Source organism: Mobula birostris, chromosome 4 (genome assembly GCF_030028105.1).
Source record: "Mobula birostris isolate sMobBir1 chromosome 4, sMobBir1.hap1, whole genome shotgun sequence".
Taxonomy (NCBI): domain Eukaryota; kingdom Metazoa; phylum Chordata; class Chondrichthyes; order Myliobatiformes; family Myliobatidae; genus Mobula; species Mobula birostris.
The window spans coordinates 122272813-122291881 of NC_092373.1; the positions used below are offsets into that span (position 1 = coordinate 122272813).

General features: G+C 38.8%; 1 protein-coding gene across 6 annotated transcripts in view; it reads left to right on the top strand.

Moving 5' to 3' along the window:
* The window catches only part of rapgef2b (Rap guanine nucleotide exchange factor 2b), a 388703-nt gene that overhangs the window by 154821 nt on the left and 214813 nt on the right, over positions 1 to 19069 (top strand). For 5 of the 6 annotated variants that reach the window (XM_072256006.1, XM_072256009.1, XM_072256007.1 and 2 more), the window contains one exon: positions 17026 to 17101. In XM_072256006.1, the coding sequence (XP_072112107.1) occupies positions 17026 to 17101 (76 nt within the window). Of the gene's footprint in view, positions 1 to 2929; positions 2993 to 17025; positions 17102 to 19069 lie in introns of those variants that run through there. The other variant, XM_072256011.1, reaches the window with a different exon arrangement.

The window sequence follows — 19069 nt, forward strand, 5'->3', positions numbered from 1 at the left end:
TTTCCGTAAGACATTGTAGCAGCATTAGGCCATTCCATCATAAGCTGATCCCGCATCCCACTCAACCCTATATACCTGCCTTCTCACTATATCCTTTGATGCCCTGACCAATCAGGAGGCTGTCAACTTCCACTTTAAATATGCCCATGGACTTGGCCTCCACCACAGTCTGTGACATAGTATTCCACAGATTCACCACTCTCTAGCTAAAAAAAATTCCTCCTTACCTCTGTTATAAAAGGTTGCCCCTCCACTTTGACGCTGTGCCCTCTAGTTCTAGATACCCCCACCAAAGGAAACATCCTCTCCACATCCATCCTATCTAGTCCTATCAACATTCAATAGGTTTCAGTGAGATCCCGCTGCATTCCTCTAAATTCCAGTGAGTACAGGCCCAAAGCTGACAAATGCTCCTCATCTGTTAACCCCTTCAGTACCAGAATCATCCTTGTGAATTTCACAAGGATTTTGGGCTAAGACCCTTCATACTGAGTTCCTCCAGCATTTTGTGTGTGTTGCTTTGATTAACAGCATCTTTAGATATCCTCTTGTTTCTGAAAATGGAAGTTTAAAAAAAGTTATCTATTTGTTTGAAGATGGGGAACAGCTGAGAAAGTTTTCAAGCAAATTCTGTTCTGATGCCAAATGATATACAGATAAATGAGAAGGCATTTTTGGACCAGTATGAAATAATAACAATTACAAGATCCTACTTTAAAGTGGAGTGAGAATGGCAACTTAATATCTGTTAAAGAAATCATCATATCTGATTTTTTTTGATGGAGAGTCAACTAAGGTTATGTCAGTTGAAGTCAAAGATCAAGTAATTCCACTGTTCTAAACCTCCAGTCTGAGGATAACAGATGAGCAAATTAGCAGGCAGATTTCTGACAAATATGAAAACATGAAATGGTAATGGTAAATAGAAAATCTGTTTCTAATACAGAAGCAGTTCATTAATACTAAGTAATTAAACTGCAGTCTTTCTGGAAAAAATAGCACAGAATTCTGACATTGCGTTCTTAAGCATGTTAGTAGCAAGCCCAGCAAAAGAGAATTTCTTTTTGTGGAATGGGGTGCTCTGATGGAAGGAGTATCTATTTGGAGCATCTTTGTATGGTGGTGATTATAATCAGTGAGATTTAGCTTTGTTAAGGAAAATGTCAATAAAATAGGAATAAAAGTTCTAAATTAAGGCCAGTTTTACTAACCTAAGAAGTGATTTATTTAACGAACGTGGATTGGGGCCAGCTACTGAGAAAAAGTCAGTTTAGGAGAAATGAGAGGCACTCATTGACATTCAGGAGGGTCAGGGCAGTTGACAAAGAAAAATGCCAAATATAGAGAACCCTGATTGACCCCAAACTTAAGGTCTCTGCAGGATAAGATGAAAAGAAAGTTAACTAATGTCAGATATTTGGTATTTAATTTTGCATTAGGTCTGACAGCGCTACATACATAATATATTAAGGGAAATTAGGAAAGCAAAGAAAATGCTTGAAAAAAGTCTGCATGTAAAGTCAAAGGTAATCCAAAATTATTTTAGAAATACATAAAGAGCAAAAGGATAACAAGAAAGGAGTAGTGCTTATTCGGTACTTAAAAAAATAACCTTTGTGTTGCAGGTTAGAACACAAGACAAGATTTTCAATATATTTTCAGTTGCTGTTACAGAAGATGCAGATGTTATAGTTGAGGAGAAATGTATGCAATACTGGACAGGATAAACATCATAAAAGAGAAGTATTAAGGGATTTTGTTAATAGATAATTCACCATACCCTAATGAAATATCTCGGGTTGTAAAAGGAAACATGGTAATGGGCACTTGAATTTATAAGGCACATTTACTGATCTTTTGAAATTTGTTTATTATTTAATGTAGGAAATGTGGCTGCCAAAGGTTATGAACAGCAATATTATAATGACCACGTAATCTGCTTTTTCTGTTCTTGGTGAAGGGATAAACTCTGGCCAAAAACAAAGGGGAAAATTCTTTTTGAAGAATTATATGGAGTCTCTCACATTCACTTTGTTGCAGCTGAGTCAGTGACTCATTTGAAAGATGCCATGTCTATCACTGTGGCATCCCCTCAGTTCTCGAGTAATGTGTCAGCTCAAAATATGAATAGTGAGATTATTTTCAGTTGAGTTACAACTGTAAACTCCATGGCATTCATTACTTTTAAGGAAATCTGAAAGTGAATTTTTCCAAGACTCCAGCTGTCAATTGTTTGATCATTTATCGCAGCTTTGTATATTTATCTGGCTTCCACTCAATGTCCATTGGCTAGTTCATGCTTGAGTCATAGTGCATGGGTTCACATGAGTTGGTGCTAGATCCAAACATTGTCAAGTGTGCATTTGGACAGTTGCTGAAAAATTACAAACACAGGCGTTGCAGGCAATGGGTGCGGAGGGGAATAGATGTGATAAGATCGGGAACGGGAAATCAGGGTTGCAGACTTGTACAGAGAGAAACCGCTCAAACAAGAGGATAGTCAATGATGGTGCCACAGGCAGGCATTATTTTTATGTCATGCTCTGGTGCGTTGTTTATGAAAATCTGGTAAAACTACTAAAAGTGCTTGTTGGATCTTCAGCAGCCAATGTTACATTTATTACAAGGCTATCTGTAGAGGAGGTACTGCTATGAACAAGGGATTAAACTAACATTTTGCAAGGTGCAGATTCCTGCATAGTGTAAGAAAGGTGACACTTGTTTGACCTTGGAACACAGTTATACAGTATATTAAAATGACTAACACTTTAGTAATCTGCTACTTATTTAACGGTGATATCTGAAGAACAGTTGTCGGATAACAGCTGAGGTCATGAATATGGAATGCGGAAGCAATGCACGAGTGCCATACGCTGCACATATCTGCAGCCAGTAGAGGTAGTCAGGTCACCAAGACAGGAAATGAGCCGTCTGATGGAATTTTGGCTTCACTTGTCTCTCCATACACAGCAACAGAAGGGGCTCTTCCTGGGTGAGAAAATGCTGTTAAAATAAATGTGGTTTGAAGTCTTGTCATTGATTAGCAGATACATGTAAGAGATTTGTTTTGTTTCTTTTTGCTGAAGTTCTGTTTGGTATTTTTTTCTAAAGCACACACATCAGTGTGTCTGTTGGTGCAGTTCAAATAGCATGCTGCTTTTACAATGGCCGCATACTAGTCTGCAAAACGGCTGGTGCTGTTCTGATTTAGCTGAGTAAGTTAGATTTTTGTCTCTTATTTAAGATGCCTGTTATAAATATTATTTGAAAGGACAAGAATTTAACTTTCACAGAATGAGAATAAATGCTGAAAGGTTTCAAATTCAATTTCATGTTTTATTTTGATAGTACGAGTTAAATTTAAAGTTTATTTTAATCGAGTCAGCAGTTCTAGGATGGTTCAGGATTCATGTTAATTATCTACTTGCCTTTTCTTTTATTTGTTGCTGGCATATATGGAATTTCAGAATATACTGTAATTCTGAGTTGTAGTTTCCATGAGTGTCTATGTTATATATTTGGTGAATTTTAATGGAAGTAAATCATTATTGTTAAGGAACCTATTCATCAGCAGCATATGATGTTTAGAAATATCTGCAGGTTCCTGCATTTCTATTAAAATCACTAATCATTAAAAGGAAGAAGCTTGGAGCAGTTTGTTTCTGACAAAAGGCAAGTCTTTCTTTTGTAATTCATTAAATTAAAAGAGCTGTGTGTGTTTTGTTTCACTTGTATGAGAAAAACTTGATTAAATTGATTTTATTTTCGCATAGACATTCAAATTAACTAGCTGTAAAGAAGTCTTTTGTTCAAAATGATGGAGTTGGATAAAAGGTTGAATTGTCTGCAGAATCTACTTAGAGCAATTACAACATCAAACATAAATGCAAAATACCCCACTGTCAGCTCTGGTTATCTTCAATTCTCTGGTGGAATGTGGGCTTCAGGGCTATTCTCATTCTGATGTCAGTTTGTGCACTTTGCTGAGTAAGGGTAGAATTTTAAAGGAAAATGGTTGATAACTGTATTGTTTTGGACTGGGATGCAGTTTACTCTCATGAGATGATGTTCACATCATTCCTGTTCATTCATTATTCTAATACCACTGTAAATATGGCAATGGTGGTTGGAGGAATAAAAAAGCTTTTACAAATGTTATAAAAATAAAATTTTCAGCTGATTTGCTGTTTTATGTTGTCCTGACAAAGTAAGCAACAATGTGTAACCAATGACTAATTGTTAGATACTTTTAATTCATGGTTGTAAATTCAGACAACATGGAGTTAATATTTATGGTCCCAGAGAGGAATAAAATAGCAATGGGGGTTGGACTGCTGTGAAATTGGAATGTGGAGGCCCAAGTTAAGGGTAGAGAACTCTAAATAAATGAATAGTCAGTCTGACTGATAATGTGTTCTACATCACTGCAGTGTAAAAGTGTGTTCAATGCAATCAAAAGCTGTGGCTAAATTGAAATGGCAATGTTTATTTTATGGACTCCATTTCAAAATTCACTGACTCTGATGTTCTCGTAATAAAGGTGAAAGCTATTTATGACCTAACAGTAGAAGAATACTGTTGTAAATATAGCTAACTACTTCTACATGTAGGAATTCTTAATGCATAGTTTTAAAGAACGTTGGCTTGGATTTTACTGAGGTTTGTTGCCAGTTCTACATGGAATGCTGACATTTCTTAGCGTAAGCGCCAGTAAGTTCCAGTAAGTTCCTAAATGAACACTGAAGCTGTGAATTCATAGACTCTAGAGTCCAGTGGAGAGTCGGATTCCCAAAATGCGATGGTCTCAGCAGGTCAAGCAGCATCTATGGAAAGGAATAAAGAGGTGATTTTTCGGACTAAGACCCTGCATCAGGACTGGAAAGGAAGGGGAAAGAATTCAGAACTGGAAGGTGAGGGGAGGGGAAGAAGTCAAACTAGAAGATGATAGGAGAAGCAGGTGAGGGGGAAGGTAGGTGGGTGGGATGAAGTGAGAAGCTGGAAGGTGTTAGGTGGAAAAGGTAATTGGATGGAGGAGGATGATTCTGGTAGGAAAAGGGGAAGGTAGAGGAGCACCAGAGAGAGATGATATGTAATCGAGGAGTAGAAGGGGCAAGAGAGAAGCCTTAATGGAAAGGGGGGGGGCAGGAGAAATTATCCGAAGTATCGATTTCTCTATATTCCAGAAACATCGATTTCTCTAACCTGCAGTAAATCCTCCACCTTCACCTTCTTTGCTTTTTCCAGTCCTGATGAAGGGTCTTAGCCTGAAACATCGACTCTTTATTCCTTTCCGTAAATGCTGCCTGGAGGAGCTATTGAGTTCCTGCAGCATTTTATGCATATTACTCTGGGTTTCCAGCATCTGCAGAATCTTTTGTGTTCAAAGTTCCATAAGATTTAAACATAGTGTGGGAATTTGTTCTTGATTCATTCATGGATTGGACATGAGGAAAAAAAGTGTTTTCCACCTTTTTAAAGAAGTATTTGTGTTGTGTAAAAGATCTGATTAAATATTCTGAATATATTTTTAATAGTTAAATTCTTCTGACCTTCAGAGATTATGAATGGATAATGATGGTTAAGCTAACTGCCTGTAATTGTTGCTCACATAGCCTGCATGCTGCACTGATTGGACCCAATGCCGAGTTTCTTTTTTGTTGGGCACCCACATTTTTCTGTCCAGTTTGCTAACTTAACTGATGATGGGGTATTGTGTGGTACACTATCAAGACCATGCCCCTAGCATAAGGTAATGCCAGGACAGACTTGACTTTTTTTTTAATCAAAACTGTCATCTCAGAGATATTTAAAAACTTTAAAACGCTGAAGTAAATGATCAAATAAATTACCTTTTCTGAAATACAGCACTGTGCAAGAGTCTTAGGTACGTATCTTTAGCTAGGGTGCCTAAGACTTTTTCAAGGTACTGTAGTAATTTTATGAGTTGCATTGTACTGCTGCTGCAAATCTCCTGATGTGTGAGTGATGATAAACCTTATTCTGATACGGGTCTGTATTGTGGACTGAGAGCGGGAAGGGGACAGAGAGAGGGGAATCATGGCTAAGAAAAGGGGAAGGGAGAGGGGAGGGAGCAGGATACACCAGAGAGACATTCTGTAATGATCAATAAACCAATTGTTTGGAATTAAATGACGTTGCCTGGTGTCTCAGAGCTGGGTGTGTCTGTACTTGTGCCAGCCCCTGCCTCTCGCACTCCTGCTTTGCCACTTGTCTCACACTCCTGCCATGGTGCTCCTCCCTTGCCATTCCCAAAGTCCTTTGCTCCACCCAGATTTACAAACTTGCTTTTCGTACCACGTTGACAAATACAGTAACTGTGCAAAAGCCTTAGGCATTCTAGCTGTATATGTGCCAAAGACTTCTTCCACAGTGTTATAAAAATTAAATTTGTTAAACCACGGTTTAATATTTTTAAAGCAAAATAAGTAATGAGAAATAAGGCATCTTCATCTTTACTTCCTAATTCTGTGCTTTCAGACCTCTGAATTCAATGGAGTTTCTGATTGCAGTGAAATTCCAGCAGTGGTTCAGCAAAGCTGGTCCCTGCTGTTTGAGTCTGTGAAAAATTCAGCAAAAAGGTGAACAAGCAGTTTTGTTAATAAAGTCAAGACCTCTGGGATATCTGTATGTCCAGGACTTCAAGTGGAATGTTGAACACTGGCATTTCTGTGTCGAACCACCAATGACAGCCAGCATGATTTGTCCATATAATCTAATTTAGGAATTTGTGAGACTATTATAAATTGCACCTTTTTAAGATTGATTATTTAATCTGTATTTATATATTCTTTGTTCAACAATCTACATGATTAAAGATGTTTCTTGGAGTGATAAAATGAATTGAGAGTGAGCATTTTAAGTATAAATAATTCATACAGAAGAATGGATCTGCATGCAATTTTTAAAAAGGCTAGCAGCAATGATTATTCAATTTACATGATTTCTCAATATATATTTTGTAATTTGGCATTATAGCTTCAAAAGAAAATGGGTAAGGGAACAATTATTTACATAGGTGAAACATTCAACGCTAATCCAATGAATCTTGAATGCTTTGTTAGACGTTAACAATTTTGGGTTACTTGCATTTACCAGTTAATATAGAACACTCAGAACAGTACAGGCTCTGTGGCCCACAATGTTGTGGCAACTTTTTAATCTATTCTAAAATCAATCTAGCTGTGCTCTCCTTCCATTTTTAAAAAATTATCCATGTGCCTATCTAAGAGTTTCTGAAATCTCCCTAATGTATCTATCTCTACCACCACCCATGGCAGACCATGTTCCATGCACCCATCACTGTGCACAGCGCCATCAACCTTCCTGTCATCTACAAACTTGCTGTCTTCCACTTCCTTTCTTGAACAAATTTGCTAGATCAAAAGGAATGTGGATTTTGTTTAAGAATGTTGAAGTTTAAAATATATTATTAATTATATTTAGTCCAAGATTCTGTCAGCCCATTTGAAAGGGATGAAATGGGAATTATAGAGGCATAGAGTTATACAGCACAGAAGCAGGGTCTTTGACCCAAATGGTCCATGCTGACCAAATTACCAATTTAAGCTGTGTATTTGCCTGTGTTTGACCCATACCCCTCTAAACACAGGATTGGAATCAGGTTTAATATCACTAGCATATACCATGAAATTTGTTGTCTTGCAGCAGCAGTACATTGCAATACATAATAATAAACTATAAATTACAAAGAGAAATGTATATTTAAAAATTAAATAAGTAGTTTGAAAAGCATAAAAAATAGTGAGTAAGTGTATGTGGGTTCATTGACTTTTCAGGGGAAGAACCTGTACCTGAAATGTTGAGTATTTGTCCTCAGGCTTATGTGCCTCTGATCCTCTGAGATAGTAGTACTGAGAGGAGGGCATGTCCTGGGTGAAAGGGGGAAGGGTGTTCTTAATGGATGCCTTTTTGAGGTTTCACCTTTTAAAGATGTCCTCAATGCTGAGGAGGCTGGCACCCAGGATGGAACTGACTGGGTTTACAACTTTCTGCAGCTTTTTCTGTTCCTGTGCAATCAGAAACTGCTCACACTTTCCACTGCAGCTCACTCGATGAGGATTGGTGTGTTCCCTCAACTTCCCCTTCCTGAAGTTCACAATTAATTTTTTGGCCTTAATTACTGATGTAAGTTGGAAGTTTGTTGTTGTGACTCCACTCAGTCAGCTGATCTGTCTCACTCCTGTACTTTTCCTATGTTCTTGAACCACGTTTTGTTGCAGTTCCTTCCAAATACGCACCACCCTCAACCTCTGTATGAAGAACTTGCCTCTTAGGTTTCTTTTAATTCTCTCCCTTCTCTCACCTTAAACCAATGCTGTCTAATTTTTGATTCCTTTTTTTTCTGGGGGAAAAAGATGTGAAAATCTACCCTGTTTCTGTCCCTCATGATTTGAGTACATGGTGTTTAACTGTGACGAAGGTACTCTCAAGACCGTAGAGAATGATAACATTAAGAAAGTCTTTGACTACAAGTACCTCGGGTCAAGAATGATGAGTTCAGAGAAGTACATAAAGATATGGAAGATGCTGGCATGGAGGGCTATGAACGACATGAAGGAAATCTGGAAGTCGAACCTGACCAGAGGGCTTAAAGAGAGGATTTTCATAGCGGTCATTGAGTCCATTCTCACGTACGGATGTGAGACGTGGACACTCACCAAGACGATGTGAAAGTCTCTAGATGGTTGCTATACACGGATGCTCCGGATGGCTCTTGACGTGAGTTGGCAACAGCACATGATGAACGTTGAGCTCTATAACAACCTACCGATGCTCACTAAAATTGAGGCGAGAAGACTGCAATTAGCAGGGCCCTGTCTACGCCACACCAAGCTACCTGCCAGCCTAGTCATCATATGGGAGCCCAAGCACGGGAGGATGAACCCTGGGCGCCCTTCCAAGACTATGGTCAACACGCTCGTAGAAGATAGCGGTGCGGCTAATGTAGATGAACTGAACACACTGATGAGGGAGAGGGAGAAGTGGAGAGTCTGTCTTTGTGCCCGATGCCGGCCCCCTAGGCCTGAGTCGCCGTAGCATGTAGCATGATTTGATACACCTCAAAAGGGTCACTTCTCAGTCTTCTACTTTCTGAGGAATAGGGTCCTAATGTGCTCATTCTCTCTCTGTAACTTAGGGTTTTGACTCTAGGAACCATTCTCTTAAATTTTCTTTACACTCACTTCAGCTTATTGACATGCTATGCCCTCTATTGATTAAGGAAGCTTTCTTGGATAAAATTTAACACATTCCACACCATTCAAGCCCTTTGCACCAGAAGGAACCCAGTCAATATCAGGGAAGTTAATATTCTCTACTAATATTACCCTATTATTCTTACAGCCATCTGTAAGCTCCCTACTCATCATCTCTAATTTCTACTGAGTATTTGGAAGGTCCATAATAGAATCCCATCAAAGTGACTATTCCCCCCCACCCCCACCCTTTTTAAAAAAAAAAATAAATTCTACCATGTAGCCTCACTGGATGATCTCCCAACAATATCCCCTTAAGTGGTACGGAGAGTTATTGTTCAGTTAGGGGTTGACAGGATGAGGCAAAAGTAACAGTTTGATGGGCTAGATAGGCCGAAGGATCTTTTAATATGCTGTATTATGCCTCTAAGCTGCTTTTATAACCCTCCCTCAAGAAAAAGGCAATCACCCTACCCTCTCTTCCATCCCTTTTGAAGTATTTCAGCAGGTAGCATTCAAGTATATAGACTACAATTCTTCACATTAGTAGGCTGATTTGATGTAAATCAAGAATGAGGTACAAGGTTCACAATAATATTGGAATTGATGTCTGTTATAAAGAATTCTGTATGGCTAATTTATTGAAAATGTGTATTCAATTTTACTCTTTGGGAAGAATGGGTAGTACTCCATATCAGTATAATCCTTCAATTAAAGAATTGTATTGAGATAATTCTGGATGAAAGATGACTAAATGTGAAAAATATTCAGATAATTGGCAGACGAAAAATAGGTATGGAAAATTGCAAAATGCATCAATTTATGTATCTAATCCACTATTTCATTAGTAATAGCAAAAATTTTCTCAATTGTTATAGCAGACTGTTCAAATTTATTAACTTCTAGTTGAGAATATCTGCTAATTAGGATAAAATCAGAGGAAGTTTAAAAAATCTATTTTGTAGGCCACAGTTGTAGCATTTTTGGATTGTCATATGACTTGCTTTGGATTACAATTAGGTGTGTAATTTTGAAACAGAGTAAATGTGAGGAATTAGCAGCCAAGATTCCTGTCCCTAATTTGAAGTTAGTGCTGTTCTGCCCTTGTAGTTTAAAATTCATAAATATTTCTCAACAGTGATGCCTTTGGAATTTCCTGTTGCACATTGCACCTTGCGTCCATCAAATTTCTTGCAGGAATGCAGCTAAATCTTGGTACCTGAACTGCATGTCCAAATGATAATTGCATTTGTATGTTTTTGGTAGTAGAGCTCCAAGCTGCATGTGAATTGTTTTCAAAAGCATGAACCTCACATTGTCATGATAAAGGTCCTCCACCAACCTGTTGCCAGTGACAATCAAGGTCACTATAAGTGCTAGAAGGTTTGGGGTACTTCCTGTATCTTAGAAGTGACCCCTGAATAAAGGCAAACATCACTGGTGAAATTCCCCATAGCCTTCAGTGCTCTCGTTTGGTTTGTCAATGAAAAGGGAATTTGAAGATTTTTCAGTACTCCTACTTGCCAGCCAACAGTGATCTCTGCCCTTGTGTGCTTCAGAGACCTGGACTTTTTACACCAGGCAGCTCAAAGCAAATGCAAGTTAGTATCAGCACTGCCTCAAAAATTTTTTAAATTTAGTGGAAGGATAAGTGAACCCACATCAGTGTCCTTTCCCATGCCAGTGTAACTTGCATTGTGGCCATAATTACACTGTTGGCTATATTGGGTTGATTTGCATACTGACACCACATTCCTGAAAAGGTTGCTGTATTTGAAGTTCTGTTATGGTCAACAGTTGCCAGGCAGGCAAGGGAGAAGATTCAAATTTGTACTAACAATCCTATGAAGAAAAAATGCAACATCCTTACCTCCTGGCACATGAATGCACAAAATGAAGGAGAAATTCAGGATGATATTGAGAACCTCATGTCTGTGAAGTGAAAGTATGCAGCAACTCTGTTTAAGTGGCAGGAAGAGTACATCATGAACTGCCTATCCAGCTGCCTTGTCACAAGGACTTACTCCACTGAATGTGGTTCCTCCTTTGGCTACTTCAGAAGCCACAAAGTCAACAATCCTTGATCAACCGACTGTCTAAGAAGAGAAGAAGCGGAGTGTGACTAGAATAAACAAAACAGCTGTGGCGCAGCATCCTCATGCAGATTCCCCCAAACCCCACCATCTAAGGGCTTGCTCTTTAAAACAAATATTATAAGTTTGATGCTCATGTTGTGAGTGCAGGATATGTTACATGTGCATTGCTTATTGCACAAGTGAGATTAGCTTTATTCTGATACTTTGAATATTTGTAGAATGACAACTTTTAACATCTTTGGGGAAATAGTTTTTCAACATGATGAAAATACTGACAGTATTGGAAATATAATGAAGTTGCATTAATTTTTAATTTACTTTTTGACTGCTAAAAATGACATACATAGATTTAAAAATGAGTTTTATAATACAATGTCTGCTATCACCTCTATCCAATTTCCATGAATAACAATGAAATAGATTCAGTTGAAATAGAGATTATTTGTGATGTTGTAAATCTATGGAAGAACGTGACTGACCACTGGAGAACAGTACATCTGAATCATAACTGTTTCAATGAAAGGCCATTCAATCATTAGGTCCATGCTGCCATGATGTAGAGCATGCTTCTCAAATCCATTCTTCTGCTCTTTTTTCCGTAGTCCTAAAAAATAGTTTCTTATTGAAAGCCCTGATTTATTTTCTTTTAGCTATCCTTGCAGGCTGAGTTCTATCTGCATAAAACAAACTTCTTCCTCTCTTTGTATCATATGACCTTCATTTTATTTCTGAGTAGCTGGTTCTTGAAATAAAAATAAAAAATGCTGGAAATGCCCAACAATTTGTGGAAAGGGAAAAATTTAACATTACAGATCCAGAGCACTTGATCAGAATTGAGAAAAATAATTTGTTTTCTTTTTCAAAAGCAGAGAGAGTGGAGGAAGGATGGGTAGCATAGAGAAAGGAACTTCTCTAATGGGGTGAGACCAAATGCCTTAACATAGCTATTTGAAGAATGTTAAGTTTTATTACCGAGGATTTCTGCAGATGCTGGAAATCCAATGCAAAATGCTGGAGGAAGTTAGCAGGTCAGGCAACATCTATAAACATAAATAAACAGTTAACTTTTCAGGTCTGGAGAGGAAGGAATATAAGGTGTTACTCCTCCACCCTGAGGGTAGCCTCATCATGGCACAAAAGGAGGCCATAGACCAACATGTTGGAATAGGAATTAAAATGTTTGGCCACTGGGAAGTTCTGCTTTTCAATAGGTACAGTTAATGTCAGAGAAATATATACACTGTACATCCTAAAACTCTTTCTTTGCAAACATCAATGAAAATAGAGGACTGCCCTAAAGAATGAATGACAATTAAACGTTAGAACCCCAAAACCCCCACCCAGCTCCCCATCTCAGGCACAAACAGCAGCAGAGGAATGACCCCACCCCCTCCACCAGCAAAAAAGCATCGGCACCCCCCCACCGAGCACTCATGCATGCAGCAAAGCATCAATAAAGACAGACATGCAGTACCCCAAAGACTACTCGTTCACCTGGCAATTCGACATGCCACAGGCTCTCTCTCTCACTAATAAGGGAAAAAGAGGTGTCCCTGTTTCACGCTGAGAGGGGAGACATAACAAACAACTTGCTGATTTATGATGCTAAAAGTTTGTTGCGTCACTTTTTCCGAGCTCTGCACCCAGAGAGCTTAGGTCTCTGGATGCACAACCCACGGCAGCTAACCTGCTGCTCCCATGCTCCTTGTTCTCTTGTAAAGCCTCAGGCAGGGCACTAGCCTTGAATCAGCCTATCTCCAGGGCCACAAAAATCCAGCACCCTGAAGGCGCGCTAGTCTTCCAGGCCGCGTCCTTGGGATATCCAAAAGCTGCCGTCCCTGCGGCCCTGAGGGCGGCTCCCATTCCCGCAAAGAACCGAAGTCAGAGTGTAACTCCAGGTCAGGAAAAGAACCTTGAAAAGGAAAAAAAGAGATATCAAAGAAGGAATTAGAGCTGTTTCTGAAGATGCACCGTTTAGAGTCACCGTTTAGCGCCATCATAACTTCGCTCCGCTCCTTTTTTTTTTAATGGATAGAGTGGATTCTGATTGTTCTAACAGTTTGTTTCCAGAGATGGAGACAGAAAGATCAAGAAAGGGGTGGGGAGGTGTCAGAAATGAACCAAGTTTTATTGCCTTTGTAATATGCGGCAAATTAAAGTTCAAAGTAAATTTAATGTTGAAGTAAGTATATGATCCCATATACTACCTTGAGGGTCATTATCTTGCAGGCATTTACAGGAAAAAGAAATATAATAGGATTTTACAAAAAGTTACGTAAACAGACATAGTCTGACAGACAACCAAAGTATAACAGAAGACAAGCTGTACAAATAAAAATAATATTGAGAGTATGAGTTTAATGAGTTCTTTGAAAGTTAGTCCTTGAAAGCAGTCCTTTGTATGTGTTGCCAAAAGGAAGATAATTCTGGTTGTTAGAAACCATCCTAGCCACAGGACATTTCTGCAGGAGTTCCTGAGGGCAGCAAGCTAGGTCCATTTATTTTTAGCTGTTGTTTCATTGATCTTCCATCTATTCCAAGGTCAAAAGTGAGAAGGTTCACTCATGATTTACAATGTTTACAGTTCCTCAGAAAATGAAGTACATGCAGCAGTTCTTTGACAACATTCTGGCAGGGACTAATAAGTAGCGTGTACAACAGGGAGGTGCCAGGCATTGGTGGCAAGAGAGAACCTTCCGACTATGCTTGACAGTCAGTGGCATTACCTTTGAATTGCCCAACATCAACATCTAGTGAGAGGTGAAGAGTCACCATTGACTTGGTACTCTAAAGAGAATTATACTCTGGGCATCTTTTGGCAAATTACTTGTTTCCTGAAACCCCAAGGTATTTTTACTGTTTGCAAAGTGTAAATCTTGTGTCTTGGATTACTCATCATTTGTCTGGATGGAAGCAGCTCTCACAGCACTGAAGAACTCCACATCACAAAGAGCAAAGAAGCCCACTTGATAGCTTGCTCATCTATCAGACTTTGAGGTAAATCATATAGGAGATGGCGGGAGAGTTTAAATACCGAAGTGGTTGACCGTACAATGAAGAAGGGAGTGGTATGGAAAAACGTTACACCTGGTCTTCCTGCCATTAGCTTTCAGGCAAGACTAGTTAGTAGGTGCTGTGCTGATTTGAAATTGCAAGGCTCTGTGTTGTGGTAAGGTCTTAGCTGCATCTTATTTGGCATGGCCAGAGCATGTATGGCCCATGAAATGGTGGTATAATCTTCGATAAATGATAAAACCATTCTCATTGACCTTCAGCAATCAAAAAGCATTAATATTTACTGAATTACCTAGAAAATGAAAATATTTAAAAGTATTAATTTAAGACATCTTATAAGTAAAAGTAAAACAAACAAAAACATAATGGATTCTGGTTAATTGGGACACATTGGGACCAGTGCATTTTGCACCGCTTAGCCAAAATTTCATGGAAATAGCTATAAACATATAAAAAAGATGTACTACCATTTAACTGAATAACAATTTGTGTATTTTAATGAATTACAAAACAAATTAGAACGCTATCAATACCACTGAAGTACTGTAAAACTCTAGATTTGTTCCTAATATTGCCAGAGGAATTCATCCAGTTCTTTTAATTAACTGTAGATGAACACAATCAGCACAGGCACCTCGTGTAGATAATGGACTGCCTTCATACAATTTTCAGTGATAGCATTCTCCAAATCTTCATTTTCATTCTAACATTCAAGATTATTGTCACCACCTTCAAATTTTTCATTGTGTCTAACGTTGAAGTAGCGAAATTGTTTTATGTTCACTTCCAGCCATTTCTGGCATCTCCAAGCCTGAATGTTTGAAACCACAGTGAGGAAATTTGTTCTGAATTGTTTTACTGCTTATTTCTTGCCAACTATCAGTGAAAAAAATCACTGCTCTTTGAACACAAACACATACAACTGATGCTATTTAAAAGCTGCTTGCTGTATGTGCAGTATAGTGTCTGAAGGCTACACATGTATGATGCTTGTTGGAAACTGTTCGGCAACAGTCTTTTGTCCCAATTAAGTGCATAGCGTCCCGATAAACAAAGGGAATCTCGGTAATTTTCTTGATTAGTTTTTGTTCCCTAGCAGTTAACCCAAATAGATGGCTGACCTGGTTAACTGATGGTCCAATTAAATGGAATCCGCTGTGATTCAAAAATGTATATTGTGTAACAGTATTGCTCCATTGCTATTGTTTTTCTTGGTTCAGGTGAATGAGGCGATGGTTGTGATGGTGGGAAATTCAGCAAGTTTGTACTCCATATAAATTATAGTGTTGGAGAACTGTTGGGAAATTGTCAGTGGAATTTGGCCAGCATGTTTGGGATTTCATTGTTTACAAGGGGGTCCTAAACTTCCTGAGTTTAAATGCAGCAGCTTGAGCAGGAACTACCAAGATTCCTCAGCATGGTTTGGTATATTATATGAAACTACAGAATGAAACTATTTTAATGCCAGAAATATAAAATCAAACAGTTGGTAAACCTGATGATGTGAAATTGTTCAGCTCTGTGTTCAGTTTGCAGTGCATAGTTACAGGATGAGTGTCATAACAGAGAAGTTTGAATGGGAATAGGAGGGAGTGTTGAAATAAGGAATGACTGAGAGGTTAGGGTCACCAGGTGGAATGACTCAAGGTGTTACAGTCAGTTACCCATCTGCATTGATTTCCCCAGTCTTGACGAAAACATATTATGAGCAATTATACATTATATTAAACTGAAATGAGTGTTTTGGTTGCTACATTTAGGAGTGTTTGGGGTCTTTGGTGGGAAGGGAGGAGTAGCCTGATCTGTAAAGTGAAGTGAACCACCATGTCATAAAAGGAATGGCCCCTGCAGATGTGAAATGCAGAGGAAAATCTGTTTAGTAATAGCTTCCAGAGATGAAAATATGCCGTTGGCTGGTACAGCACACTTGTGAAGAAGTGGCCAATGCTATATTTGTTTTACTGCACTGCTAATAAGTCTACATGATCCTACTGTTAGGAAATTAAAGTTCCTTTCCTTCCTGGTCCATTGCATTGTAGGTGTTTGAAATGGCTGAGCACATGCCATTGAGCATGAATAATGATGAGCTACAACAATGTCATGGTTCTCTCCTGCCCTTTTTGGCTTTAAATTGTAAAGCATTTATTTATTTATTTTTATATTGACTTGCATTATGGAATGGGCCTTTCCACACCTTTGAGCCCCGCTGCCCAGTGATTCCCCCCCCTCAATTTAATCCTAGCCTTACTATGGAACAATTTACAATGACAAATTAATTACCAATCAGTGTGTCTTTGGAATGTGGGAGGAAATCGGAACACGTGGAGGAAACCCACGTGGTCACGGGGAGAGCATACAAACTCCTTCCAGGCAGCGGCAGAAATTGAAAATTGGTTACTGGTAGTGGAAAGTGTTGTGCTAACCACTATGCTACGTTAAAAATGTTTTAACTTGTTCCCAGTCTGATGAAAAGTCAGTGTCTTGAAATATTAACTTTTTTTTCCCTTTCCACAGGTGATGCCTAATTGATTGAGAATTTTCACTGTTTTCTATTTTTATTTCAGATTTCTAGCTTTTGTAGTTGTGCAGGAATACTTTGTAAATGTTACTTAAGTTTTCTCTTCATGTAGTATTGTTCTGTACAGTTGCTTAATTCTTAATGTATTGCTTGCTTCCAGCTTTGGCAAACGATCTGCAGGAAGTTTCAGGCGTGGCTGTGAATGTATAGTATTGGAGCCTTCAGAAATGATTGTGGTGAGCTGCGTCTTTTAATACTAATTTCAGCCAATGATGAGTTTGTAACGTGTAGTCATTATTATACATCAATAACCCATGTTATGTCGTCCTGCAGAGTGCTGATCTGTTAACAGCAATTGTGATACTTCAGCCCAAGTGCTCCATATTCCAAGTTCAAAGTGAATTTATTATCAAAGTACATATGTGTCAACATATACAATCCAGAGATTCACTTCCTTGTGGGAATGTTCAATAAATCAATTATGGAATATTAATCATAATAGAGTCCATGAAAGACCACACCAATTGGGTGTTCAACCAGTATGCAAAAGACAACAAACTGCAAATACAAAAATAAAGAAATAATAAATAAATAAATAAATGAATAAGCAAGCAATAAATAGCAAGAACATGAGATGAAGAGTCCTTGAAAGTGAGTCCATAGGTTATGGGAACTTTTCATTGATGGGGCTGGTGAAGTTATCCCCTCTGGTTCTAGAGCCTGATGGCTGAAGAGTGATAACTGTTCCTGAACCAGGTGGTGTGAGTCCTGAGGCTCCTGTACCTTCTTCCTGATGACAGCAGCAAGAAGAGAGCATGGCCTGGGTGGTTGGGTCACTGATGATGGATGCTGCTTTCCTGCAACAACGCTGTTGCCTATCGAAAGTATTCACCCCCTCCCCCTGGGAACATTTCATGTTTTATTGTTTTACATTATTGAATCACAATGGATTTAATTTGGCTTTTTTGATGCTGACCAACAGAAAAAGACTCTTTCGCGTCAATATTTGATTGGTTTCAATGAGATTCTCTCTCTCTCCCCCCCCCCCCCTTGTTCTAAACACCAGCGAGTACAGGCTCAGGGTCATTAACCCTCCTTACACTTTAACCCTTTCATTCCCAGAATCATCATCATGTACATCCTCTGGAACTTGTCCAATGCCAGCACATCTTTTCTTAGATAAGGCCCAAAACACTTTCAATACCTCGTGCGTTCTGACCAATGCCTTATAAAGCCTCAGCATTATATCTTCACTTTTATATAGTGCCTATAAAAGGTATTCACCCCCTTCGAAGTTTTCATGTTTTATTGTTTTACATCATTGAATCACAGTGGATTTAATTTGGCTTTTTTTGACACTGATCAATAGAAAGGACTCTTTTGTGTCAAAGTGAAATCAGATCTCTCCAAAGTGATCTAAATTAATTACAATTATAAAACACAAAATAATTGATTGCATAAGTATTCACCTCCTCAAGTCAGTATTTAGTAGATGCACCTTTGGCAGTGATTACAGCCTTGAGTCTGGGATAGGTCTCTATCAGCTTTGCTGCTCATCTGGACACTGCAATTTTTCCTCATTCTTCTCTACAAAACTGCTCAAGCTCTGTCAGATTGCATGGGGATTGTGAGTTAACAGCCCTTTTCAAGTCTAGCTACAAATTCGCAATTGGTTTGAGGTCTGGACTCTGACTTGGCTACTCCAGGACATTAACGTCGTTGTTTTTAAGCCGCTTCTGTGTAGCTTTGGCTTTATGCTTGGGATCATTGTCTGGTTGGAAAACAAATCTTCTCCCAGGCTGTAGTTCCCTTGCAGACTGCATCAGGTTTTTCTCCATAATTTTACTGTGTTTTGCTGCATTCATTTTACCCTCCACCTTCACAACACTTCCAGGACCTGCTTCAGTGAAGCATCCCCACGGCATGCTGCAACCACCACCATGCTTCATGGTATGGATGGTGTGGTTTTGATGTGCAGTGTTCGGCTTATGCCAAAATTAGTGTTTAGTCTAATGGTCAAAAGGCTCAATCTGGGTTTCATCAGACCATAGAAAGTTCTTCCAGCTGACTTCAGAGCCTCCCACATGCCTTCTGGCAAAGCAGCTGCGATTTTATGTGAGTTTTTTTCAACAGTGGCTTTCCCTTTGCCACTCACCCATAAAGTTGTGACTGGTGAAGCACCCAGGCAACAGTTATTGTATGCG